At 47.6% G+C, this 27331-nt stretch overlaps 1 protein-coding gene across 7 annotated transcripts in view; it reads right to left on the minus strand.

The window, feature by feature from the left end:
- AGAP1 (ArfGAP with GTPase domain, ankyrin repeat and PH domain 1) overlaps positions 1 to 27331 on the minus strand; it is a 505804-nt gene that overhangs the window by 63967 nt on the left and 414506 nt on the right. For 4 of the 7 annotated variants that reach the window (XM_059167640.1, XM_059167639.1, XM_059167637.1 and 1 more), the window contains 3 exons: positions 22727 to 22804; positions 5359 to 5513; positions 2206 to 2296 (listed from right to left, as the gene is read on the minus strand). In XM_059167640.1, the coding sequence (XP_059023623.1) occupies positions 2206 to 2296; positions 5359 to 5513; positions 22727 to 22804 (324 nt within the window). The remainder of the gene's footprint in view (positions 1 to 2205; positions 2297 to 5358; positions 5514 to 22726; positions 22805 to 27331) is intronic. The other 3 variants (XM_059167642.1, XM_059167641.1, XM_059167638.1) reach the window with 1 other exon arrangement.

The raw sequence follows: 27331 nt of genomic DNA on the forward strand, positions 1-27331 counted from the left end.
AGTGTGTGGGTGGGGCCCTTACCAGCACTTTCTCCAAAACTGGGTATCTTGATTTAAAAACAAAAAGCCTTTGCTAAAGTGTCCCCTTCTGGTGTCCTTGATCTCTGTCCCCCCATCTTATTCTCTGAAAAAATACAGCAGGGAGGCAAGGAGCTCCGCTTACTCTTTCTCGTGGCACAGAATATAGAACTCGATACATAACTCCCCCCTCAGACTCCCGTCTCCTCCCCTGTAACTGGGGCTGACTGCAGCACCAACATTCACAGTCATAAGAACTGAAAGAGCGCAATGGCGGGTTTGGCACAGGCCTGAAGGAGACAAAGTGTTTAAGGAATGGGAGCTCGTGGTCTCTTTTTTCTCTGGGCTTGTCACCTTTGGCCTCTCCCCGCTCCCTTCATCCCTGCATATCTGCTTAGGAGCCTCCCTTCCCCACTGCTCCACGCCCCCGACCCCACACCTCAGCACTCGAGCAACCCACCTGCTCCCAGAAGGGACTCTTGACCTCCAGTGTGGCTCATACCACGAAGCCTGTGAGTCACGGAATCGTCCCTAAGGGACTTCGGCTGTATGGTGGAAACAGTTGTAGCTGCTTCTAATGGAGGCTCTAACAGCTTTAAAAATTCTTACTTTAACAACTTTGTGATAAAAACACATTTAATAAGTACTCTCTTATAACTTCTTTCACAATACATTTTAAAAGTAAATTTCAAAACTTTAAACAAAAGAAGATACTTTAGAGAAGTTTGTTAAGACACCTGAAGAAGAGACCCATTCTCTCCCCTGGGCACCACAGACATGGGCCTGGTGACCCTTCCTGTTCCTGCCCTGCAGCACAGTGGCTTCTCAGAGGGGTTCCCCACTTCCCTTTCATCTAACAACCTGAGTTAGTTCCTACCTCCTCCTGTTTACGTGACCATCCCCGAGAGCGGCCTCCTCCTCCCTTTACTGCTCTGTTCCAATCTACAGGAGATGGGACGGCCAGGCCAATCTCCCTGAGCACAGCTCAGAATTCATCTCACTCCTGCTCTGAAACTCAAAGGAGTTCCCAGTGTTTACAGATGAAGATAAAGGCTCTAATGTTCTCCACTTAGCACCCTCACCTCCCCCCACTCCAGCATCCTCACCTCCCCACCACTTAGTACCTACACCTCCCCCCACTCCAGCATCCTCACCTCCCTGCCACTTAGCATCCTCACCTCTAACCTACTTAGCATCCTCACCTCCCCCCACTTGGCATCATCACCTCCAACCCACTTAGCATCCTTACCTTCAACACACTTAGCATCCTCACCCTCCACCCACTCCATTATCCTCACCTTTCTTGGCTCCAACCAGCCTCTAACCTGAGCAGCAGGTACATGTCCTACTGCTTCCCTGATACCAGGACCCCTCCAGCCACCTGTTCAGATCCCATGAGTTTCCAATGCCCCTGGAAACACTAACTTCTGCAGAAAGTCTGCCTGAGTTGCTGTGTGCCCTGTAACAGCCCTTCTCCATGGTGGCAGGTTCTGTGGTCTCTGGGTCCTGCCTCGCCCACTGGGCTTGGGCTCCAGGACAGCCAGGACCACATTACATGCCTCTGATTCCCAAGTGACACTGAGCCTGGGGCCCGTGACTTTCACCTGGTCTCAACTGGATCTCCCTCTTGTCAAAACTTTGTATTCTGTGCTGGACAGCAGGAAGCACAAAGTGAAACTGGGTCACTCCAAGGCACAAAGCAATCAAAATAAAGTCTATCAGTTTAATCAGAGGCTTTAGTGTACAATAACTTTCACATTAAAAAAATAAACACCTTTGATGCCAAAATCCAGAACATATGATTTTGAAATTAAGAAAAACTGACCCCAGAAATCTCTGGGCAGGAATTAGCCATTGTGCTGCATTTTTATGAAAAAGCAAACAAGCATATAATCACTGATGAAGCAAAAGGCTAATTTCTGGATATGGCACCGAATCTGGGAGCACAGCCGAACCCCTGGCTGGCCTGACCACTGATCATCAGGAAGCCTGAGGCAGAAGGCAAACCTAGGCTTGAGTGCAGGGTACTGTGTTCAAATAAAATCCAAACACGAATATTTCAGTTCTTTAAAAGTCATCACATCACGTCATAAACCTTATTTGCCAAAGGACTGACATGGGTCCACTGTGCCCTGGGTGTCACCAGACTGCCCCGCCTCCTGTGTGCCTTCCCCCGCCCAGACTTACTCTGGGTCTCGCAGTCCACGCAGTGGGAGTTCCCGCGGATGTTTCGTATCGACTGCAAGGCCATGGCCTCACTCTGGCTCGTCAGTCGGGACTGGGCATAGAGGGAAAAAAGGCAAGAGGTGAGAAGCCCGGGAGACACTGGCACAGCCCCTGGCAACATCGGGGCAAAGCCAAACTGTGTGTCAGCAGATTTAGGATGAGGACGATCTGAAGCAGCCGCTCCTCTTCTTAGGTCTTTGGGGGAAAAGCATGACCACCAGAGAAAGCTGTGTGCCCTGCGTTAAGACCTGTCAGGCGAAGGGACTCTGCTAGGAATGAGGACAGAGGTAAGTTCGGGATCATTCGTGAGTGAACACAGACCAACCGCCACCTGGGGGATGGAAGTGGTTAGCATGCCCTGTCGGGTCTGCTTGCTCTGAAGATGGAAGAAGGGGAAAGAATCTGCTTATGAGCCATGGGTCAGGGCTTAATCAGCACCACGAGACACATCTCATGATTCCTCAGCAGGAAACCACGTCCACACCACACTTCATGCCTTAGAGATGCACTTTTCACATTAAGAGTATCTCAGTTGCTCTAGCAACAAAGTCACTAAGGAGGGTGGAGGGCAAGGAGGGGCACTGATTCTTAAACTGATACTTAAGCCTCTTCTCTCTACAAGTTAAAGAAATACCCAAGGGAGAAAAGAACAACTTAAGAATTTACAAGCTTTGATGTGATCATCCATGCTTCGTTTTAGCAACATTATGGTATCTATTCCTCTAACCTGTTTTCAAAAGCACACCTGTATGCATACACGTACTTTAAAAAAAGGGCCAGCCTGTATTGCTTTGGAACCTGTGCTTTAGCCTAAAGACATGGGGTCACTTCTCAATGCCACCTTGCATTCTCCCATGTCATCATTTTGAGTGGCTGGATCTCATGCCACTTATAAGAATTTCTTTCTGAAGTTTTCTTTGGTGGACATTTAGATGGTTTCCAATTTTTCTCCACTGTAAATAGTGCTGTAAAGAACTCATTGCTAAAATTTAGCCTACATTCGTTATTACTTACTGATGGCAAAGTTTTGGAAGCAGAGGTGCTAGGTACAAGGGTATGTACTATTTTTAAGCTAACTTTATTATTATTATTTTTAAAGTAAACCCATGCCCAATATGGGGCTTGAACTCATGACCCCAAGGTCAAAAGCTGCAGGTTCTACTGACTGAGCCAGCCAGGCATCCCAGGACAGGTACTGTTTCTAAAGGTTAACAATGCATATATTTAATAATGGTTAAACATAACAAGTATCAGAGAATACTTAAAATAAGCTGGATTTTTATATCAGAAATCACAAATTGAATCATCACATGTCAAACTGATGTGGAACAACCGACTGTTTACTAACATAAATTATAATTTATTTGTATCTATTATCTAATCAGCATAACTGCATTATTAAGATTTTTTTTTTTCCCTTTGGCTGGATACCCCAGTATCCAAAGTGTACTTAACAACTTATGTTGGCTTCTGGAGTATGTGCACACAAAGGGATGTGTCTGTCTGTCTGTCTGCCTGTTTGACTTCTACAGCATATGTATGCCCATGCCTGCATTATCCACAAGCAGCCAAAATTCCTTAGACTTCATACTCATTTGAGTCTGTATTTTCCCTGCAGCTTTTCCTTGGATGGAACTTCCATGCTGCAGACTTTGACACCTACTCAGCAAACACCCAGGGGAACAGGTATGAGTCTGTCTTCCCTGGTGCTCATGAGTCCTCCAAGGGAGAGCGCTGGTAGACAGAGTGAAAGGGAACAGCATTGTAGGCAGTTGTTTGTGTCATGCCCAGAGTGATGCTGTCTGTTCTCCCAAAGAGCTGGGAAGAGTCCGGCAAGGGCGTGACATGGATTTAAGTCTGACGTAAAATACCATGATCGTGTCTAAGATTTGGAGGATGTGTTTGTTTGTTCGACCATATGCTCTCCCCACTCCTGTTCTGAAACTAGAGTCCCATGCTTTGTGTGGGATATGTGTCGTCAATCCCTGTCCATGAGGAGATCCAGAAACTTCCTTGCATTTGCTTCAGAAGCCCCATCTGTGGATGTGAGTCAGTAAAGCCAAGGTTCTTGGAAAGGAAAGGCAGTGATCCTCCCACCCTGGTATAAAACATCTTTAAAGAAGAGAAGCAAATTACATTATAATAACAATGACTGTGGTCTGGTTTATCCTGGTTAAAGAGGGTAATAAGGTAAGACACTCCACCTTTCTGAAAGACAGACTCCCTTCTTAAGCTGAGCAGGGATCGTGCAGAGGTTTCTTCAAATGGTCACAAACGGAGGCGGCAGATTGGTGGGCAATGCTCTTTCTCTCCTTTTCTGGTTGATCATAGTTTAAAAAATCAAAACGTTCTTCGAGACTTTACAATGTCCCAGAAAAGGGGTTGAAAACACCTACCCTACTGAAGCAATGACTGAGAAAAAAGCCATAATGGGAATATCCCCAGCAGTGGTCTAGGAAACGCAGCTTACAGTTTCTTGTTCTGTTTTGTTTTTCTGGCTAAACAACTGCAAAGAATCACCTCTGCTGACTGAATAAAGCACACAGCGGGCTTCATCAGCAGAGTTTACAGAATGGACGCTGTCCGCCACCGCCCACCTCCCGCCTGATGCCCTGCAGACTCATCCATGCGCCTTTCGTTTTCCTTTACTTCTGTAGCAAGAGTCCGTGTTCTAACTTGACATGGGTTTGAATTTTGTGCATTTGTGAGAAGAGAACAGTGCATCTTTTAAGTCTCCCTCTCCTGAGTGTATTCTGCCTAAAACAAAGTAAATGTCGATGCATAAGCTACAAGAGTTTAAAAGATCTCATCACCCACCATGAAAAGGTCAATGCTTTCTTTTGGGGATTAGTTGAGAGAGTCAAGATGTAAAATGGGATGTTCTGCCACAGGAACATGGTTAGGCTAGGATACTCATACTCGATACGTATCGACACAAAGTGTTTTTTCATTCTTTTCAATTATTTAGCTTTTCACTCTGGAAGAATAAGTGGCTTCTGTCAGTCACACACATCATATGATGCTTCCCCTCCCTTGGGCATTCCTCCGGGCCTCCACTTCCCTTTAACGATCAGTGGCTCTTGATTTCGGGGGGCAGCCTGCTAAGGGTCTTACCTTATTCTTGCTGCTCTCACATGACTGTAAGCTGGCTAGGATCTGGCTCTCGATGGCTTGGACCCACGCATCTCGCTCTTCATATGTGGTGGCTTCAAAGTGCCACGTCTGGCCAGTGAGGGACACAATGATAAACTCAAAGTTTTCTTCTTGTTCTGAAACACAGAGTGGTGGGGATGAAGAGTTTAGCTTTCATGAGATCGCAGCCCCTCTGCCCGTCCTCGGTCATAAAAGTGCCTTTGGGTTCAATCGTGCCTGCATGGGGCTGGCGGCACACACAGGACGGCCCGACTACACAGCGGAGATCTGAATCCACAGACCTCCAAACACGCAAGATTTGGTTCCTAAAGCCAGCATGGTTTAGCTGGGTTTCAATCAGTGCTCGGGGGATGAGGAAAAATGAAAATCAGTGTGTGATGTCCGTGTCTCTGTGTTGGGCACAGAGGAAGCCACTCAGGAAAATAACACGGTCACTCACTGCACCATTGAGATCTGTGGGGGTGAAAATTCAGTTAATGGCATTAATCTCAGGGTAGAGTCTTGATTTCTCTCAGGCACCTGTGTGAAGATCCACAGACTGACCAAAGGCAAACGGGGACACCTGGGGGTTTCTGCTCTTTATCGGCAGGAGACCCGTTTCAGTGAGGAAGGCTTTCATTCCATTGTCTTCTGCCTGGAAAGTGAGTGGGACTCCAGGTGATTTGAGGCGACATCACGGCTGCGACTGGGGTGACCATCTGCACAGGGAAGGGTGGGACCTGCAATCAAATCATGCTCTACCACTTGCCATGGTGGGGTCTTTGGACAGATTCTTGACTCCTCCGAGGCTCACTTCCGTACCCTTAACCTGGGGGGAAAGGCCGCCCACTCCACAGTGTTACACATTGGCTTAGTGACATGTGCCATTGAGGCTGACACAGCCTGGGCCACGGGAGACCCTCTGTTTCTGTCTAGCCCCGCTACTGCCACGGAGACAGAAGGGGCACCACATAAAAGCAGCATGATGAGTTACCAACAACCATGGAGAGATCTCGAGCTCGAGTTTTAGTCACAACATCTCATTTGAGCTGTAGTTTGCAGGCACTGGACTGTGAAGCAGCTGCGTTACAATTGCCCTGTGAGCAGCTGTTAGTCATACTAAGAACCACTGAGACCTGCCAAGCAGACCACTGCCTAGGTGACCACTGTCACCCACATGTAGGCACATCTACCACACCAAGCCCTGATCTTCCACACTCTCGGCTCTGGAGCAGCCCTCCCAGCCCCTGACCTTTGCCCAGTTCCCTGCTGCGCAGGTCAGTCCTGCCCTTTTCGAGGCTGTTCTCCCAGAGCCCTGCCTCCCCGGAATCCTTCAGCCCCGAGATGAGGAGGCTATCCTGCACATCAGGTCCTTACCTGCTTCCCTGTCTCAGGAGAGGAGCAGCCTCGACCACTGTGATGGATGGACCCCTCCCATCCGACCCAGGAACCAGAACGTTCTTAATGCACAGCCAGCTCTGGGCAACCACTTCCCTAAAGGAGCTTGATTGAACTGCCTTGGAAACAAGGCTACGCCACAGTTACACAGCATCTATACGCATTCTGATGATAACGGTATTGTGCTCCATGTAAAGTCACTATTTTAGAACTTAGTCCCCCAGGGAGCTGGAACCAACTCTGAATAGCACTGGAAGGAGAGTAGGTGGGTATGTCCACAGGCCAAACCACTGCTGAAGGCCTTCTACAAATGCACCTGGTCTCAGGTAATGTGACTGACATCTGTCTGACAAGAGGGTCCAGTGCTCCCACCGGCTTCTCAAAGGTCTATGACAATGCTGGCATTGTTCAAAGCTCCTGTGATGCAGTGCACTGTGGGATGCAGGTGCCAAGTGCTGGTCAGGCATGGCCCTGGCTGAACTGAAGGCCCTCCCACCAGAAGGGGCCAAAAGCTGGGTTTCCTGTGGAGAAGACTGGCAGAGCTCGGAGAAAGGGCTGAAGGGTATTCCCCTTCAGGGGCAAGGGCAAGGGCAGGGCCTCTGGAAGGCATCGCAGGACGCAGGGGTCTGGGTGGGGGGTGTCTTACGCTTGCCTGTGGGGTAGGTGAGCATGCCACACTTCCTAACTCTCTATGACTTGAGTTCTGGAGAGACGGTGATTAAGAGTTCAGAAGTGAGGGGGCATCAGAAATTCTACCCCAATCTACCATGCTCTTGAGCTGGAGAACAAATGACCCCTGTGTTCACACAGAAGAGAGAAGTGATCTGCTATGGAACAGGGTGGAGGGGGAGGAAGGCAGGGGGTCTGCTCCCCCTCCACCCCGGATGCCCTTGGACACTTACGGCCTTGTTGGGATTTTCATCTTAAAAACTAGCTGTTTTTAAGGCACCTGGGTAGTTCAGTTGGCTGAGTGTCCAACTCTTCATTTGGGCTGGGGTCATGATCTCAGGGTCCTGGGATCGAGCCCCATGTCAGGCCTGGCTCAGTGTGGAGTCTGTTTGGGATTCTCTCTCTGCCTCTCCCTCTCTCTAAATGAGTAACTAAAATCTTAAAACAACAACAACAACAACAAAAAACCCAAAACCTCGCTGTGACTTTCAAATAGGTCTTCCATGACTGACCCACAACTGTACCTTGCAATTATTTGCTGAGATACTACATCTGTGGATTCTTAAAGGTCTAGCTTCTTGATCCACAGGGTTTAATGTCCTAACACTATAAATACAATCTCTTCTATACTGAATTCTGTAAGATAGTACCCTGAATTCATGTACTTTATGCAAAACCACCCCAGTGAACTGGTAGGGGAGATAAGAAGAACAACTGAAGTCATAGTCAGGCCACTGGGAAAAGCTTGCTAATTCACAGTGCAATGTGACAATTGTTGATTACATCTACCCAATAGGCTCACACTTGTCTTAATCTGTGAAATTCAAATGTACCACAAAAGTTCCCCTGATCAGGATTTTTTGAACCTATCAGGGGAAAAAAATATTATAACCATTAGTTTCTCAGTTAAATTCACGCATCACTGGTCTGCCACAAAGCTTTCTAGCCAGAATCACTGGCTACCTCCCCTGGAACTAAGGGAAAGAACTGAGCTTGCTTTCCACTGATGACAGCTCAGGTGTGTGACTGCCGGGCTCCGCGAGGGGGGCAAGGATTCAGACACACAGGAGACATCATCTAGGGGGCACCGGTGCACGCATAACCTCAGATGATTCAGCACAAAGCAGTGAGAACACTGATGGGGGCCTGTGGCACCAGGAAACACGCTAATCGGGGCCTGTGGCGCAGGGGCACACGCTGATGGGGGTCTGTGGTGCGGGAACACTAATACTTTTTGTTTGGTTCTAGCTGTTATGAAGAGTTCTCCACTGAAACACTCGTCATAGCTCATGCAAAGACTAGACTTCCAGATTCAACTGCTGGAGTAGAGTCTGGCTTTGTCCCATTAATTATGTAAACAGAACTTACCTGTGTATGCCAAATCTACTTGTGGGAATAAACATAATTAAGCAGTTACAGGAATATCGGACTTCATTTCTTGCAAATCTCCAAATGGAACTCTTGCTACATCTCCTCTGGAACTTTTCCATCACTTCCAAAGTCAATCCCACCATTTGTCTTCTCCAGCTACTTATACTGGACACAAGTTTCCTTTTCTAGCATATTCTATACCACCCAACATTCCTGCTTGTACTTGCAGAAGATTCTCTCCCTGTCGGAGCTATTTGCAGATGAACAACCAACTTTGGGACATCATACCCTTGAGAAGTTAATCCCCTGTTGTGTGTCCTCTTCAGAGGGAGCCTGGAGGAAATTCAGCTTCTCAGAGATGACCTGTAGGCCCTCTCTACTCACTACGGGAGAGACGCAGGACAGTTTTTCAACTTTTTTGTAACACATGGCTTTGAGCAGCAGCCAGGCCTCTGTGTGGAGGGACCCAAGGCTGGCTTCAGGCTTCTGGAGAATGAGTGCTACGCTCAACTAGCAATGTCTGCCCTAGGGGAAGGGGGGACTGCAGCTCAGCACGCTGGCCATTGCTTTGCTAGGCTCAGAATTTTCTTTCTAGCTTATAAATCACAGCTTCTTCTTCTCCTACCCAGCCCTCCTTTGCCGACCACCGGTGAATATATACCCCAGGTTTAGTTCATGGCTCCCCACCCCACCACTTCTGAGGGTTCATTTCCTTCCAAAACATAGACAGTCACTTCTGATATATGTGGACAATTCTCAGATCTGTAGCTCCGACCCCCAGATCTAATCATTTGTGGAATTTTAAAAATGCCCACAGATACTCTTTAAATATTGTGTCCTCACATCAAATTACCATGCATGAAACCAAATTGCCATAACCCTTCAAAATCACCCAGATCCCACCTTCTCCTCTCTTCCCACGGCCATCTCCTTAGTTACAGCATTGTTTACCAAACTCCCTGCTCTGCAGGGTTCTCTGCATCCCCTACTTCTGGCCTTCAGCTGACTGCTTCCCTGGCTCTGGCTTGGAGTTTACCATGTGATGACTGTGTGCCACATTCCTCCCAGGGGAGCACGAGCCTGAGCATGGCTTCCACACACTCTGCTAACCATACTGCCCTGCAATATGGTGGACAGACATATGCAGGGCTTCTCCACAAAACGTACTTGTTACTGTACCGACGGCCCAATCTCCCAGCCTACCGTCTCTCCCCGTCCCCGAGGCCCCAGGAATTCAGACACCAGAACAGTGAGCACTGAGAGCTAAATGCCTATAAGTAAGCACCACCCTAAGGGGCAAACACCTTTGGTGGCATAACAAACAAGGTGGTCATAATAAGGTGGGAGAGAGAACCTTGAGTGACTCCCCCCCACAACCAAGCAATCAGGATGAGAAGGGGACATGGGCCCTGTCTTTGTAGAGCCTCCTTGGCTCCTGGCATGTCCTTGCAAGGAAAGCATTCCACAAAAATTGACCACATGTGAACTCAATACCAAAGACACTAAACACAAAGAAAACAGGACAGTAAATTTAGATCCAAAGGATTACAGATACCTAATTTAAAGTAACTATGCTTGAAATGTATAAACACAAAAAATGGAACCCTAAATTTTCAGGCAAAAGGAGACCATGAAAATTGATTAGGTAGAGCAGAAAAAAGGATAGTTCTTTTGGAAATTCGAATGATACTGTTAACAACCCCCCCCACCCCCGACAGGATGAAGGAGGAGCTGCAAGGGGGTGGGGTGGGGGAGTGAAGAGCGGGAGGACAGAGGGACTAACAGAGGACACAGTGAGGCCGCTGTGGAAGAGAAATGATGGGGCATGTGGAAAGTGGGACGCATACCTGACCACCGGGTAAATGGTGGGTGCCTCAGGGGACTGTGAATGATAGGGGGCTCTAAACCAGGGAAAACAGCATCAACCAGGAAGGATCGCAGCCATGAAGAACCACACCAGAAGCTTACGAAACCATGGAAAACTAGACAAAAAAGGGTCCATAATAACACAAAGAAAGAGAAGGCAGACTGCTCTTAAAAAAATGGCAGTGGAATGGATGACAGATTATCTCAAGAGCAACAACAAAAACTTCAAGACAGAGGGATAATACCCTCGAGTCCTGGAAGAAAATAATGTCGGTCAAGGCATGGGAGCCTGGAAAACCTTCTCTGAAGAAGAAGAGTGGAACATATTTTATGTGGAAAACAAAACAAAACAGCAGAAAGAGTCTATTACCAAGACTCGCTGAAGGAGCTGCTAACAAATATGCTCTTCAGAAGTGTCTAGAAAACAAGCCAGCACCAGGGAAGGACTGGTGAACAGCTGAACAGATAGAGATGTAGATGCATTAAGCAAAACCTGTGTCAGATACTACTTTTGAGAATAAAGTCTCATTTCAAAGTACCCGAGACAGGCTGGCAGAGAGACACTGGAACCAATGTGTTATCAGGTGGCCTACTCATCTGTAAGGGCGTGAAGGACGAGCATTAGGCACATATGATAGAGTACCAGGGTCAGTCTCTACAAAAAAAGAAGTAAAAGATGCACCTTCCAAATCAGAAGGGGGAAACACTTAAATAAGAAAAAGATATACGACCAAAATCTATAATCAAACCAGGACTAGAAGGGAACCCCGTTAGTTGGACAAAAAGTACCTATCAAACCCGTAGCATCATTATTCTTAATGACGAACAGAAGCAATCACTTCTTATAGTCAAAGGGTACTCAAAGCAAAGATGATCACTGTAACAGCATTTGTTCAACCCTGGGGCCAAGATATACCAGAGAATAGAAGACCTAAACACTGGAAAGAAAAAAAAATCATGGATTGCAGGACTGTTTACATAGGACACCACAAGTAATTTAGATTTATGAAAAATAAGAACAACCGTTAGTAAATGGACGGTATGTAAGACCAATATAAAGAAATACCAGTTGCATTTCTGTACATTAGAAAAAACAAATCATATGTAAATATATCTGTTTACAAATATATATTTCCTTCCATCTGTGATAGGGAAGGATACGAAGAACTGTGAATAAGCCAATTTGACTTTGTTGTTAAAGTAACTACACAAAGGATCATTGGAACCTGCAGTCACTGCTAACAGGTGGTGAAGGGCAGAGCCCACCCTGCATTTCGAGGTGAAGGACAAACCAGAGTATGCAAGCAGCCGGAGAGGGTTTCACGCCTCGTCTCCTGGGAGCTGAGACCCTTGCTGGGTCTGCTAACTGTAATGAAACACCAATAAGAATCAGCAAAGCACAGAACAAATGGATGCAAGACATCCTGTGACCCAGCCTGGTGGACATGGGCTCTCGAGGAGAGGTGTGAGACTGGCAAGGTTACCAGAAGTGTCTAGAAAACAAGGGTCGCCCCAACAACCCTGGAAAGCACAAGTTTCATGACCCAACGAAGAACCACCGGTGCAAACGCACAAGACTCCAATTCATCTGGGACACTGTGCTTTGCCCAGGGGAAGGCCTGGGGGTGACTGCCAACCCGGAAAGGCACACAGTCACGGAAATAATGAAGCCACGAATGAGGACAAAGTGTGGTGTCATAGTAAGTGTGGTCACTGTGACATCTGTGTGTATGTGCTGTTTCTAAGGTGCCTGGAAGCGTGCACTGAGGCCCAGCGGTCACAGGACAGGTGGGAGCGTCAGGACTGGTCTCCGACAGGACTCACTCTAAGCCGAAGCTCAATATGCTGTTAAACACTGACAGAACTTCTTTGGGGGAAGTTTTCTCTTTTACCCCAACTGCTGGGCCTTCATGTGGCAGAAGATGGGCCCTCCAGTCTTGCCCATAGGGCCCCAGTAACAGCTCCCGACAAATGCTGCTGCCTTTGGCGCTGGGCTGGCCTTAGCCAGGTGGGCCACACTTATGGGGCTCCTTGCTGGACTGCCAACGGAAACCTTGGGGATAGTTGGAGGAGAGGGGTCCAGCTTGTGTGGAGAAGGTGGATGGAACTCTGGCACTGTCCCAGCAAAGAGGCATCCCCAGTGGGGGTGAGCCTTCTTTTGGATTCTGGGCTCTGGTGAAGATGTCTTTATAAGGAGCTGGGCAGCAGGGATGCCTCCCTCCCCAAATAAGGGGTTGAGACTCCAAATAAGGGGTCTACTTGCTGTCCTCACAGGGGTCCCAGCTGATGCTTACGGCATAACATGCTTTCCCAGATACTAATGTCTTTATGTGGCTTTATTTTTGGTGGTGGTGGGGGGGTAATATATTAACAGAGATACAGAACTGAATTATATCTGCCGTATGGCTTTTCTCTGCCTCCCTAAATTAAAACAAAATAAGAACAAGGATTACAGAGCAACTGCATTTTTAATCACACTACATATAATTTCCATGAAGGGATACTTTGTTTCTTTGTAATGAAACTGCGTGGAATAATAAATACAAAATAAATACTGTCAGGCTCTAGTTCTGTGTTAGGAAAAATACAAAAAGACCTATCGTCATCATCTCATTACCTTTAATTATTCTTCTTTCTTTAAAGTGGCTAGTAGTGCTCTTTGCTTTTTGAAAACAAACATTTAAAGGAAAGGAACTCTTAGTGGGTGTCTAGTGGGAGCTGGAAGTGTCTCTCCTCTTCCCAGTGACCTTTCTGTTATTTTTCCTTGTTACCTATGTCAGACAAGCAAGGTGTGCGAACTTTTAAAAAGGAGTTTCCCTAAAATCTCTACCCAGCTTGTCACTAGTGTCGATTCTTTTAAGCTCGTCCAGTTGGAGAATGCCAGGGGAACGGGATGACAGACATCCGCAGAGCTGTTGTCACGGCTCCTGGGACGTGATGCCCTTGGGTGTGTCTGTCATAAGCTGGGGACTGTCCAGCTGCCATTGTCAGTGATCGGTTAGCACCAGGAGGAGGACAGTCCCATCTATACCAGGATCATCAGAGCAAGTGACAGTCTTGGCTGCTGTGCTCTGTTCTGGGGGTGGGTGGCACGTGTCAAGTTTCCTTCTCCAGGTTTTCATAACTGGGCTGGGGCCACAGATCTCCTTCCTCTCTTACTGGGGACCTGTCACGCTATGTCCCACAAATGCAGGTACCTTGGCCCCTCCACGCCGAGACCTACCCCCACCCCACCCAGGGGAGGTAAGACGGCTGCCGACCGGCAAAGTGGAGTGATGGGATGTGCCGGATGCCCTCCAGGTTCCCCTCTAGCCAGCTGAAGCCACCTGTTTCAAACTCCATCCTGATTCATCCCGGGGACAGAAGACTTGGGACAGACTAACCAGGCATCCTACTAGGGTCAACGCTTAGTAAATCTCTTGATTTAATCCTTGCTTAATAGCAGTGACTGTTTACATTCATTCATAGCAGATTTTTGGACATTTTCCCTTCTTCTTTACGGATGAACATGAATTTCTTTTTGGTGATATGGCCTTATTCAAATCACCAATGGACGAGCAGGATTCCATCCCATAATGAAGTGGCACAGTGATATTTTAGTTATATGCAACTACATAAAAAATGATAAAAACAGTAATTGGCAGCGTGAGGCCAATCAGTCAGAAAGACAGACTGAACATTACTCTTCACTGTCACCCTCATTTAAAATGTGAAGAGTGTGCACGTGGACCCCAGGAACATACACTTGCTATTATTCCTTTCACTAATACAAACTCGTGACAACTACAGCGGCTTATATTTAATTTATCCTGTAGAAATAGAACTCAGGTTGCCAGAAGGCCTGCTGGCGCGGACGTCACGAGTGGGCTTCTCCGTGTCAGACGCACACGTCACCAGTAATCTTTGGTCCACGGCCCTTGGGCGGGGATATCAGAGCGCCGCATATCCACGGCTGGGGATGAAGAACTGTGTTGTCTCGCGACGTGACATTCCAGGGCTGAGCTGCTAAATAAAGTTTTGTGATTGGGCTCGCAGGGATTTGAACAGTTTTCCGTGTTTAACAGTTAGCTGCGGAGAGGTCCACTATAATAGTATTTTAGCGCCATGAACCTGTCGAAATCAACCTGCCCAATTATTCCAAACGACATTAATAACACCGGATATTACACTAATTGCGTCCAGTTTCTATGCAGACGAGGCCCCGTGGGGCTAATTTTGCCTCCTCAGGGGCAAGCAACTCAGCCATCAGACTGATTTCACGAGGAATCCCTCCTCATTACACAAGTCTGGCCTGTCAAACTTTTTTTTTTTTAAAGGTTAATGGGCCAATCAGTCATCAATTATTTTTGCGGACTCCTAGCAGACAAAGGGTTAAAGGACTTAAAGCAGCTGCAACTGTGCTACATTTGGAAGCTGTTTCCAACAGGAGACTGCCTGGACCAGGGATGCGTTTTGGGCAAGTGGGTGGAAGGGGAGAAGAACCAGACAGATGTGAGCCTGTCTCCAGGGGTAGGTCTGAGCAACAGAGCAACTGCACTGTGTTCTTACAAAGGCCCAGGCAACCTGGTCCCCTATGCCCAGGGGACACACAACTGCTTGAAACTGAGATGCAGGTTTGACACGAGCAAGGACTCTCTTCTGAGTTTAGAAGGGGTCAGCGTGTCTGTCGCTGTCTTCACTGGCAGGATGGGACACCTGAGTCCATTCTCCTGAGCGCCTCTACTAAGCTGGAACCCAGCCTCCCATGCTCAGTGCTATCTGTGAGGCTAAGCGTCCTTCCTGACATAGGTCATGACAAACCCATGATGAGAATGTGTTCTCTCAACTCTGCAGGGATGAGCTGCTCTGCGCCGAGGCACAGGTCTCCTTGAAGAGGGGGCCAAGGGAGGAGTCCAGGATCCACAGAACCTGAGGGTTCCCAGCTGCTCACCATTTAAAAGTGATCTGACTGTGAAATAGCCAAGCCCTGAAGTCAGACAGTGGTCTTCTCCACTCCAGACTTCTGTTGATCAAGAATTAGGACTTTTGTTTTAGGATCTATCACAGTACCTGGATTAACAGGTTAATAGTCACTTCAACGTTTGGCTCATTTTTTTTTTTTTCTCATTACCAAGTGAGCATAGCAATCGGTTTCTCCCAATTTTTGCCTGAAACTCCACATTGTCTTTTCTTCACGTCCTTCCAATTTTGTGGTACTCTCCGGGAATGAGCTTCCCTCTTCTGCCCTTCCTGCTCTGCCACCTGCCAACTGGGAGCCCATCCCACCCTTTCATCTCAGCTTCAAGCATGAGGGAGGCCCAAGGCTGGCCTGGGATGACAGAGGCGTGCTGTCCCTCCCTTTCTTTTGCCAGGAAAGACATCCATAATGGATCCTGAAGAGCCTGATGCAGCCTCAGAATCCTTCCTAACGCAACTCTGCACACAGCCATTGTCAGCTGGTCCAAGTTGGAAACAGGGAGGGGACAGAACAGGGAGGGGAACAGCATTTGCTGTTCTGCCCCCTCTTCGGGTCTACCACAATCTACACACGGCGAGATCACTCGTGGTTATGTTGTACGCAGCCCCAGGCTTTTATGTTCATTTTTTGAGCCACGCATTTTGTAAAATATTGAGATACTTCCGCTTTCAAAGCATATATCACATAGGCACGTGGTCTGGATCTTTTACTTCATTACGAAAACCACATGTTTAAGGTTTCAGCCAAACCCACCATAATACAAAAAGTTAGTTTCTACTTATTTTCAGTAATTCTCCCATTTTCATAGAACACAATAAATGTGAAGGAAAACCTAAAGAATATGGTCTAGGGTTTTGCAGAACCAAGACCTATGGGCACTAAATAATACATAGAAAAACACTCCCTCCTCCTGCTCCAGAAGTTAATTTTAAGCAGAAAAGGAAAAAAAAAAACACCATTTTTTCTGCTCATTATGAACACACTCAGTTTGTGGTATTTAGGTAAATATTTTTGCAAACTCTGAATTAGGTAAATATCTTTGTTTAGCCCAGAGTCCAACAGAGGTGTTGTACTGTGGCTTAATTTAGGGCATGAGCAGAATTAATTCTGTGAAGAAGCGAGTCCCCAGGGGGAGGTCACAAAGTTAGGGATGTTAATCGCTGTTGTCATGGGAAGATTCTCTTATTTTCCAAACACATTAGAAAGAGCCGGGAGAGCAGTCTGAGAGCTGGGCACCACGAAACTCTGTTCTATCAGCTTTGGCTTCCAAAGCCATGGGGTGCCAGGCATTTCTTAAATTAGGGAAAGTACCTAAGACAAATCTCCTGAAAAAATATAAACAGATCCAAAACTGCGACACTTCAGGATGGAGAAGACAGATGTTCGAGCAACTTCCTGGCATCTGCTTATGGCCAAGGCACTGCAGGAAAGCCTGAGGCCCAAGCTCTTGGTTTAGAAAGAGAAAACGAGCCCAGAACATCTGTTTTGATTTATGTTGTTCCTAAGCAGTGCTCTGCGCATTTATCATTTGTTACTCATTCTAGTTGATGTTCGTTACTTTCCAGGGTCCCCAGTCTCCTGGTGGAAGGTGTGTGTGGGCTCTGCTGCTGGGCGGGCCCTGTATTGCCCCTGGGGCTGCCCCTAGCTACTGCTGGCTGTGGGATTGGTTGACAGTGTCTTGGTTACCCTTTGAAAAGCTGATGGCTGGAAAGACAAGTACCCTCACTTTTCTCCTCTAAAAGTCAATTCTGGAGTTACTTTCCATGAAAGGGTCTCCAATCTTAATTGATCTGCAGGAGTTCATAATCTGTGCCATTCATCACTGACCAGCGTCTACCTTGGCCGATTTTGCCCTCAACTAATACACTCAACAGGCCTAGAAAATAGTGCCATGGATACTCTCCACAGACTGTGTTCTTGGAGTGATCTGCCTATTAAATAAGTCTAAGAATTTCACTGTGACCCCTGTGGTCATCCTGACCGTGGGCCCAGCTCTGCTGTCAAGTCATTTCTTCTCCAATCATCCTTCCAAGTAGGCTTCATTGTGTTCATTCTGGGGTAAGAAAACAAGGCAGGGGGAGGACAGACCTAGCAAGGCATCGTAACCCACACAGTTGGGAAGTGGCAGAACTGGGATCTGCTCAGGCACGTCTGTTTCCAAAGCCAAATTTCTGTGTTTGATGACTGCTTTGAGGATGACAGTGAAGGGAGAGGGGTAGCTTTCAAGGTCTGGAAAAAAACGAGGTTTGATTTTAAGTCCCCCCTCACACTTTCAGGGAAACATCTCTTGCTGAATCTCTGCTCCTTGCCATGTCCACGTTTCTCAAGCTCTGAGTTTTCCTTGATGACGGGACCGGCGGTGCTCTGGCACAAGACATGGACAATAGCAGCAGGTGTGGATGCTGAGCGACCTTCCTCTGGATATGTTAGTGTGCCGTCTCCACAGCCTGCAGACGGGGGACCGAGGTGCCGTGGAGACTCCAGAACTGGACCCCCATCTGGCTCAGGAGTTGGGGCTGAATAAGCGCCGTCTACACCACTGCTCACAAATACGCAGTGTGCAGAACCTCCGATCGAGCAGGTGTCCGAAGGACTCACAGTGGGTCTGCAGGTGTCCGAAGGACTCACAGTGGCAAGCCCTGTGTCCAGGTGTCGAAGGCAGCCTCAGGAGATGAGCCCGGAGGTCAGGGCTGGATGCAGACACCAAAGGACACAACAGGTCACATCCACAGCGGCAGAGCAGCCTTGTTCCCCTCCCTGTGGTGAGGGCCGTCCATGGAGGTCACAGCCCGAGCAGGGAGTCTGTGCCTCTCTGCTCGAGCCTCCACCTGCCCAACACCTGTTATGGAGCCCACGGGTTCAGGCTGTGGCTCTGACCTCAGTGGCCACCTGTGAGGGTGCATTCTGGAGGCACGTGACCGCTCCTCCCCACACCTCAGTTTCTCCTTTTGGGAAATGTGGAGGATATGAGCCTCCCCCTTGGGCTTCCTGGGAATCCCAGGGCAGGATGCCAGGAAAATGCTCAGTGCTACAGTCCGTTGTGGCTCCTGTTGAATCCCGGAGACAGTGAAGCCTTTCCTGACCCCCTCCACCATAACATATCCAGAGGAAGGTCGAGCTTCACTCTCCACTAACCCACAGGGCACACCATGCCTCCTCTGGAACGAATATTCCCTCACTCCATGCCAGAGTCTTCGTCCAACATCCCTTGTCTGACTGCAAGCCCTTCTCCCTTCCCTCTGCCCCAGACCTGCGCAGGATAGGGACCTGAGACCTGGCAAGCTCGTCACTATCTCAGCCGCGAGTGCATAAGCATCATCTGTTTGCCTCGACCTGAAGGAGACAGATATTTCAGCACCACGACCGGGGGCATCAGGTGCTGGACAGGGACTGTGCTGGCCGTCTGGTGCAGGAGGGACACAGATGGAGGTCCGAGGCAAGGAGCCGTGCTGGCTGGTGCTCTCCAAATGGCTTGTATCCCTCTATGTGGGGCCTGTTTGTGACCACGTGCTAGGGACCTTAGAGTCCCTCCGTTTGGCCCGCTGTGGCATGGGGAAGCCGTGCAAACAGGTTTCACAGACCCGTCTCTGGGCAAGTCCCAGATCCACAGAAATGTACCCCGAGACGGGACTGAACTGAGACTCAGGCTAATATTGAACCTGGCTGGGACCTGGGTGTGAGCATCACCTATACCTCAAAGTGGCTTGTTCAGCTCACAAAATGAGGGTGGGCCTGGCACCCCAAGAAACACCCCTTGTGCCCCAACGCATTTCTCCTTTACCCATTTATGCTTTATCATGTCCTGGAAGAGTCCTTCTGTTCTGTCTTGCAGGGGACGATAATCCCACCTGTCTCTGGGTGGGCGGAGAAAGACAGTGCAGGGACCCTGTGTGGCCCTATTCTGGGGTGCTGCTGCTCACACACATCCCACAGGTCTTCCTTCTACATCCCCTTGACACAGCGCCCACTTTCTGCTCAGCCCTCTCTATTCTTCCTCCGAAAGACGCTGACCTCGGATCTGAACATTCCCAAGTCTGGCTTCAGCCGCCTGATGCGGACGTGGTTCTCCCTTGGGCTCAGAGGCAGCGATGAACTGGAGAATCCCACCATCAACAGATCTTCCATCCCATTTCACAAACCTCTGAGATGGCAAAATGAAAGCTCGTTCTTGTTGAAGGAACTGAAATTTCACCAACCTTGGCAGAGTTGAATTTTTATAAAGTAACAGAGATGTAAAAATTAGTCTAATATACATATACAGAAACATCAGGTTTCCGTTTCGGTTTCTGAGGTAACTAACCCCAATGGACAGAAAAAAGTAGAAAAGAGCACATTTTTGTTTGTTTTCTCGTCTTGGGCATTTCCGTCATCAGTTCTGGGTAATCTGTCTTATCTCCTCCCACCATTGACCCATCTATTGACCTGTTCCATGAGGATCCAGGAGTAGGTCCTGGAGTTGAGCTCTCTGGGCATGCATTCTACCTCTAGAACTCCAATTTCCCATCTCCAACAGGATACCTACCAGCAGGGTACCATGTGGATTTGCTGAGATAATGCAGGCCAGGAATGAGTGGACACAGGAGAAAAAGAGTTTTAGAGTGAAACTACCAGGTCCAAATTCCAGTCCTGCCTGTCTCCCGCCAACCTGAGTCTCCAGGCAAGCCCAAAACACCTGAGCTGCACTCCCTGGATCTGGAAAGGGGGATGCAGGTGCCCCGTTCCAGGTCATGCTGAGGCCGGCTCAGAGGTGTGGACGCGCTCCTCGTATGGTGCCTGGCTCATAGCGTGTGCCCCTCCCTAACTCCCAAAACTTGTTGGAGTTGGAAACTGAGTTGGGAACTCAGTTGATCTTGGGATCAACTCTCCTTCTGGTGTTTTGGAGGGTACGTCTGAATACACTATACAAAGAGACCAGTTTAAAAAATACTCAGTCTGAGGAAGGTACATTTAGCAGATCACCCAAGGCCTCAGGTGATAACCAACCTTGGAATGTTCAGGGTATGAATTTTCATAAAGGATCATCTTATAGAGAATACATGATGACATCACACAGCAAAAGACTGGAGGTCAGAAAGGCATTTTGAGAATTTATATAATTACACGAATTCAGGAAAACATGACTAAAAGCGGTATGAAATGAGATGGTGTGCTTACAGAATTACCAAACAAAGTAAAGGAAGAACAGTCATGTCACTTAATTGAAGATTCACAGATGTAACTCAACGCTGAATGGAAATGAGAGAAAATGGGAGGGAGGATTGGCTTGGTGGTCATTAGCTACTCCAGTTCCCCTGGGACTGCCTGCAGCGGCTGCTGGCAGTCGACTGAGGGCCTGGAGATGCAGCCTCATCTGGTGTTTGGACTCCTGGGAGCTGCACACATCACTGTCCGACCCCAGCCAGGACAGCCGGGCAGGGCAGACGCCACAGATTACCTGGCCGGTCAAGGTGAGAAGCTCCTACTTCTGCACATCACCACACCTGTCGGGGGCGACAGCCCACCAGTGTCTCCAGGAAGGGCTGTCAGCAAGTCCCAGGGGGAACTGTCTGTCCACCTCCTCACTGTCTCCCAACTTTATATATGACCACATGGAAAACCAGATGTGCCTTTTTTTTTTTTTTTGAAGGCCAGGAGTCAATAAACAAATTTGTCATGACAAATGCATACACACACGAAAGAAAAACAAATCTGATAAGGACACAGGGAAAAGAAATGATATGCAGCCTAAGTTGAAAAACTAACACTAAAAAAACAGTGAAAGAGTATATTTAACACCCTTAAAAATAAGACAAAAAATCATACTGCATGTGACTGCTCGTAAAATTCTATTATTTTTCCCTCTCGTTTTGTCTTTCTTGAATGAATGCTTTGAAAGAAGATACCAAGTGGGGGGGTCAAGCCCCACTGGTACCTTAACAGATGACAATTTCCCCTTGAGGAATGAAAAAAAAATTATGATTAAAAAAATAGGTCTTTAACAAGCCATCATGAAAATGTAGTTTTGTTTTCCAGATTCATTTTTTTTTTTTTCTGGCTGAGAGCAGGGCTTTCAGCAGCAAGACAGGAGTAATTGTGGAAGGAAGAAAAAGAGGATGGTGATATAAATCAGCAAAGGTTAATGATCGGGATGTGAAGAGAGGGACTTGTTTACAGAAATAGCGTGCAATTTAAAATTTACAAGAGATTTAATGCCACTGCTTGGCAATCGCTAAAATCAACAGCCCAGAAAACAGTGACATTAAGAAAAATATTACAGTTATAATCATCCCCAAATAAGTCAATTAGTGTTAGGGCACGAGCTTACGATTACTTGACCCATTTGGCTTGCACTTAAGTGAAAAAAAATGTCCCCCTATTATACCAAGATCGCTGGATTGTGACCTATTTTGCATCGTACACATCGTACACCACCCTCCCGCACAAGCGCTTGGGCGGACGGTGGTTTTCCTTTGCCTGGCATCAAAATAATTCTGACCCTTGACATTTGTAATCATAAAAAAAAAGGCAATTTATAATTGTGTTGTTCAAATGAAGGTGGGAAAAATTCAATCTGCTATTATACAAAAGCAGTGGCGGCTGTCTCCAGTGGAGAAAGCAACGCAAGTCAATTTGTGAACTTTGGCACCAGACGACCTTTAGAAACACAACAATATACTGAATTTACAAGCAATAGCAGCCCATGCAAATGACCCGGGCCTGGCCGCCTCTGGATTAGAGCCTCACAGAGCATTATGGAGTATGCGTCCACAAAACAAATTAAGACTGTGACTTAAATGTCACGGCACACTATTGTATTTGGCTACAGATCATTACACCTGATACTCACACTTTTAAAAACTGTAATAACTTGGGAAATATTACATTGAGTGCCCGCATGTATAAAGGGAAAGAAAAAAGAGAAGAAAATAGGTTTCTGAAGTAATTTAAACATCGCTACTCGAGGACTGAAGCGAAAGGTCAAAATTTAAGTAAGCTGAAAGGAACACGAATGGCAAAACCAGGCACACGGACGGGAGATGGAGAGACGGCGGGGATGAGTCCGCGAACACAACGAGGGGGCATGCGGCTCCGGGCGGCGCGTGGCGTTACCTTCAGTGTTGGTGCTGCTGCTGCTGTAAATATTTCGCAGGCTACCAACACGGTTTAGTTTCCAAGCCTTGCGTTTGGCTGCATCCCGAGAGCAAGGGGAGGGAGGGGGGGAAAGAGAGGAAACAAAAAGGAAAAGAAAACAAATGAAAAGGGGAGAAAAGAAATGTCAAAGCAGCTTGTGACGTCAGCCCTGAGCTGGCGCATCCTGGGAGGCAGGTGGGCATTGGGCCTCACACCCCCCATTCACCCCTGCTGCGCCCCCCTCCCCTGCAGAGCTCAGGAGCAGGCAGGGGTGGGCTATCCAGTGTCATTAGATTTGTACAAAATCAAACAACCAGGCAAGGAAGTCCGTGCATCCTTTTCACCCTGCTGGGCTGGACACGTGGCTCCTCCAAATGGTGCCACGCTGGCCTTCTCCTTGGCGACGGATGGCGTCTCTTGAAGGAGCTATGAAGCCAGCAGTCCTTTTATCTGGCAAAACACTGGGAGCATGTCTAACCAAGAGCCCCTGGCAGTTAGCAGTTCGCATGTATGCTGCAGAAGGGAGGTCTACAGCACCCAGAGCTATCCACAGAGAAGTGGTCTCTCCCCACTCCTATTTTGATCTGGACAGTAGCCTGCACCAGCAAAACCGCTAGCATCTTGCTGTCATCAAAGGGTGAAGTCCCTTCTCCTTCCTATGGGGGCTGCTGGAGGCTCTGAATGGAGCACCAAGGAACCCCAAAAAGCATGAGCCTCAAGCTCTCAGCTCGCCCAGGAAAGCATCCCGGGTTGGGGGGGGGTTAGACAAATAGTGAGTTACCCACAGAAAAATCCTGGGTTTGGGAGGGAAATGCAGAACAAATTTAACAATGTGTGCGGTGTCCTGGGAGGTAGGTGGGAGGGGTCCCCAGCCTTCTCAGACACTCTTTTCCAGGGACACATTCTCAACTCATCAACCCCCTGGCCTACCAACCATATATTTGGGCCAGCAGACACCTGTGGTAAGAGGCTGGTTCCCGCCAGCCCTTCAGAGGAGACAGTTCACAAACTTCGAGAAGTTCCCAAAGTAGGGCACACTGGACCGGCCCTCTCTCTCCACCACCAGAGCCAGGAAAAGAAAGTGGTCCAACCTGCTGGTAGGGCCTCTTCTGGAAAACCGTTCACTGTGGGTAGGGAAGAAGCGCTCGTTCATCTGGGAAGGCAGGTGTTTGCATTGCCACAGGGTGTCTGCAGCACACTGCAGGAAACCAGGCCAACCCCGAGACCACGGCAGGCTGGCCGGGAGTCCCTCACACCCCACTGCATTCCTGACTTAGAACAGGTGGGCTCTTCTGGCCCGCTGTCAGGTCCATGGCTCAATCTCAAAGGGTGCATGCAGTTCTGGTGGCCAGCACGTGACCCATAGTGATGACCAGGTCCTCACGAGTAGCTGCACCGTGGACCTGAATCTCCAGCACTTCTGTGCGTATTCGACTTATTTGGAGAGCGCAAAGTAAGCTTCGTGTAAGAAACAGGGATGTTTCAGGAAGCAAGCGCAACTCTGAAACACATACTGTATATTTAGGATGCAAATTCTGTGTTCCTGATGAAAACAAAAACCGAGCTCTAACTTAGCTGTCACCCGATCTAAAACGAGAAAAGAGTAAGCCATAACTAAACCTCAGAATGACTTCGCAGCTTGAAAACTGACAATTAACAAGAACTGTAATCTCCAGAGTCGTGGTGACCCGGACTACCTCCTGCAACAGATGGTCTGGATGTAATCTTATGTGCCTGGAGGAGCTCCCCTTGTCTCCGCACCCCCAAGGCTATCAACTACCTACAAGGGGTCTGTCCCAGGGGTGAACACACCTGGCAAAGAGAGCTAGCCACTGCCACATGGCAGCACAAATGCCCTGACTTCTGGACCAAGCCAGTCACAGATTTCCGATGTTTACTTTAGAAGTGTTCAATGAATGTTTATCCGCTTCCTCAGGTAGAGCGCGTGCTTTTGTAGAATTAATTGTGTGTTTAATTATTTCAACAGACGAAGTTGTGTTGTCTTGGCCCATGTTTCACAAGTTCCAGAAAGTAGTAATTGCAAAAGAGGCTACACTCCTCAGTGTAAAACCTACCTCTGTCTCAAACATTTACATATAAATAGGCCTAGTCTGGGCTGGGCACCCCTCTGGAAGGGAGGGATGCTCAGCACAAACCTCTTCCCTCTTCTGCTTTATACCCTGCATTTTTCATGCTCCCATCTCCCATTATCATACGGATGTAGAAGCAGGAAGTGAGTTCGCAGTCTGGTTTTCTATTAACCTATTGATGAAATAATCAATTTTAATGTGTAAAATGTCATGCCTTTTTCTTCCCCTTAAACAAATGGACTTTTTCTGGAGGATACCAAGGTCCTGATCCGTGCATTTGTCTCCTGGGGCATTGAATGCTCTGGGTCCACTTGTTTCGAAGCTTCTCAAAGAGAAAATACAATCAGATTATCATTGATAAAAATCTCCAGGTGTGCACACTGCTGCTGCCTGGGCTCCCTTCTTAAGGAAATGGAGACAGTGCCCTGAGCAGATGCAGGAGCACAGCAGCGCACCTGCTGCTGGCCGGGCGCGCTGTACTGTGCCACCCTGTACCATGCCACCCCATGCCGTGCCACTGCACACCATGCCACCCCACGCCATGCTACAACCACACCCTCTGGGGGATACTTGAGGGCTTCCTGTGGACTAGTTCAAATCTCTGAATGTTCTGGGTTATCTTTATTTTAATGAGCAAATTTATTCTTTTTTAAAAAAATTTTCAGGTGTACAGTTTCTTCCACTTAAACACAGGCTAACTTACTTTGATTTTGTCACTCGTGTTCCTTCTCACAACACTACTGTTTTAGTGTCAGAGTCTCACATTACTGGACAGAAGAGTGGCAGGGTGTGAGCTGCTGTGGGTATTTCCATTCTGCTGCTGGGTTCACTGGATATGCAAGTCTCTTCTCTAAAGGATTTTCAGTGCCTCTTGTGGCTGTTTAAACGGCACGATGTCCCTGCACAGTCTTAAATGTCGAGAACACAAATGCAAACCTCAAAGGACACACAACCCTCCAACATGTAATTTCAGAAATAATGCAAACCAACGGTCAGCCTGAATGTAGATAGTAAGACTGACCTCTTCTCAGTTTAGCCTGCAAATTAAATGGGACGTTCTGAACCCCAGCTTGGGTCAGCAGGAAGAGTCAGCAGGGCCTGGGGAAAGGACGCCAATGTCTCCCCACAATGGCATCAAAACGTGAACTATGAGCTCACGATGAATACCAGATTGTTACATGAGTGCCACATCAAGAGGCGATACGTGGGACACATGGCTGATGGGTTAAGAATTATGATAGAGAAGGTCATAGAACTCATCATTATATGGGTTGGAATGTGTTTCCTAAGGTTGAAAAGATCAAAATTTTAAAAAAGACATGGTAAGAGAGTAGGGACTCATCCTCTGAACTCTAAGACAGAAAGCTTCCTGCCTTTTAGTAACAGTGGCATTGTCATTGTCCCCCTATGATGAACGAACAGCCCCCTGGCTGAAGAAGCACTGATTCACATTAGCAGAGTGAATTTATAAGGTAATCTTCAAATTATAAAGAAGGACAAAGAGAGGTGACCTGCAGGATCTATGGTACCCAAGTCCTAAGGCTGACAAGTGTATAAGCATATGCGCCCTGGTCGTTGAGGAACATGGCCTTTCCAGAAAGCTGCCCCACAGAGATCCACATTTGGAGTGACTGGTCTTCTTCAGCAGCATGTGCCACATTGCCAGGTGGGGTGGCTGTGACCCAGCTCATCTGGGTCTCAAATGCTCCTTATCTTGAGTCCTACATCTAAAGAAGGGAGGCGGGCATTAACTTCAGTACACAGAATATTTCTTTAAGGTAAGGTCTGAGAGTTATAAATGAAGAATTCTGTGTCCAGAAGTCCAAAATGAGATATGACACAATACATTCAACTCATAATTACTAACAGACAGTCACAATCTTTTCAAAGGAGAGTGAGCGAGGGCGAAAATGTGCAAATTAGGGCTTTCTACTAAGTTAGAGTAGCTGGAATCATTTAGAGTTAACAACTCCCAGTTATGACACATCTCCTGGTTTTTGCAAGATATACCTTTTCATAGGAGTTCACACAATGATCATGAGGGACTTACAAATTTTATTTTAAAGAAAAAATTGTTATTTTGTTTCTGTAAGCAAAGAAAAAAAATTCCTTTTTTTTTTGAACTACAGCATGTGAACAAAAACCTGAGAACTGATCACATGCAGATTTCTAGCAGGAGAATTTGGGACTGGCTCTTTACACGGGGAATAAAAATACTCCTTAGTCTGTTGGCATGCTCAAACGAGCAGGGTTTTCTCCTAAAGTCTTCCTCCATCATTGTACCAGGAGACCACAGACTTATATTAATGTCACCTATGGTCTCCTTCTGACAGCGCTCTTTGCTGATTAGATAAATATTCCTCAGATAGCTGATTAAAAAATGATGCAGCCGTGAGCTTGTATGTCCAAGCCCTGTCAGCCATGTTGTATGTCCAAGTGCACATGAATTACATCCCTGGCGTGAACCGAACAGGGCCGGCTAAATGAGGCACGC

The sequence above is a fragment of the Mustela lutreola genome, chromosome 3 (genome assembly GCF_030435805.1).
Source record: "Mustela lutreola isolate mMusLut2 chromosome 3, mMusLut2.pri, whole genome shotgun sequence".
Classification (NCBI taxonomy): domain Eukaryota; kingdom Metazoa; phylum Chordata; class Mammalia; order Carnivora; family Mustelidae; genus Mustela; species Mustela lutreola.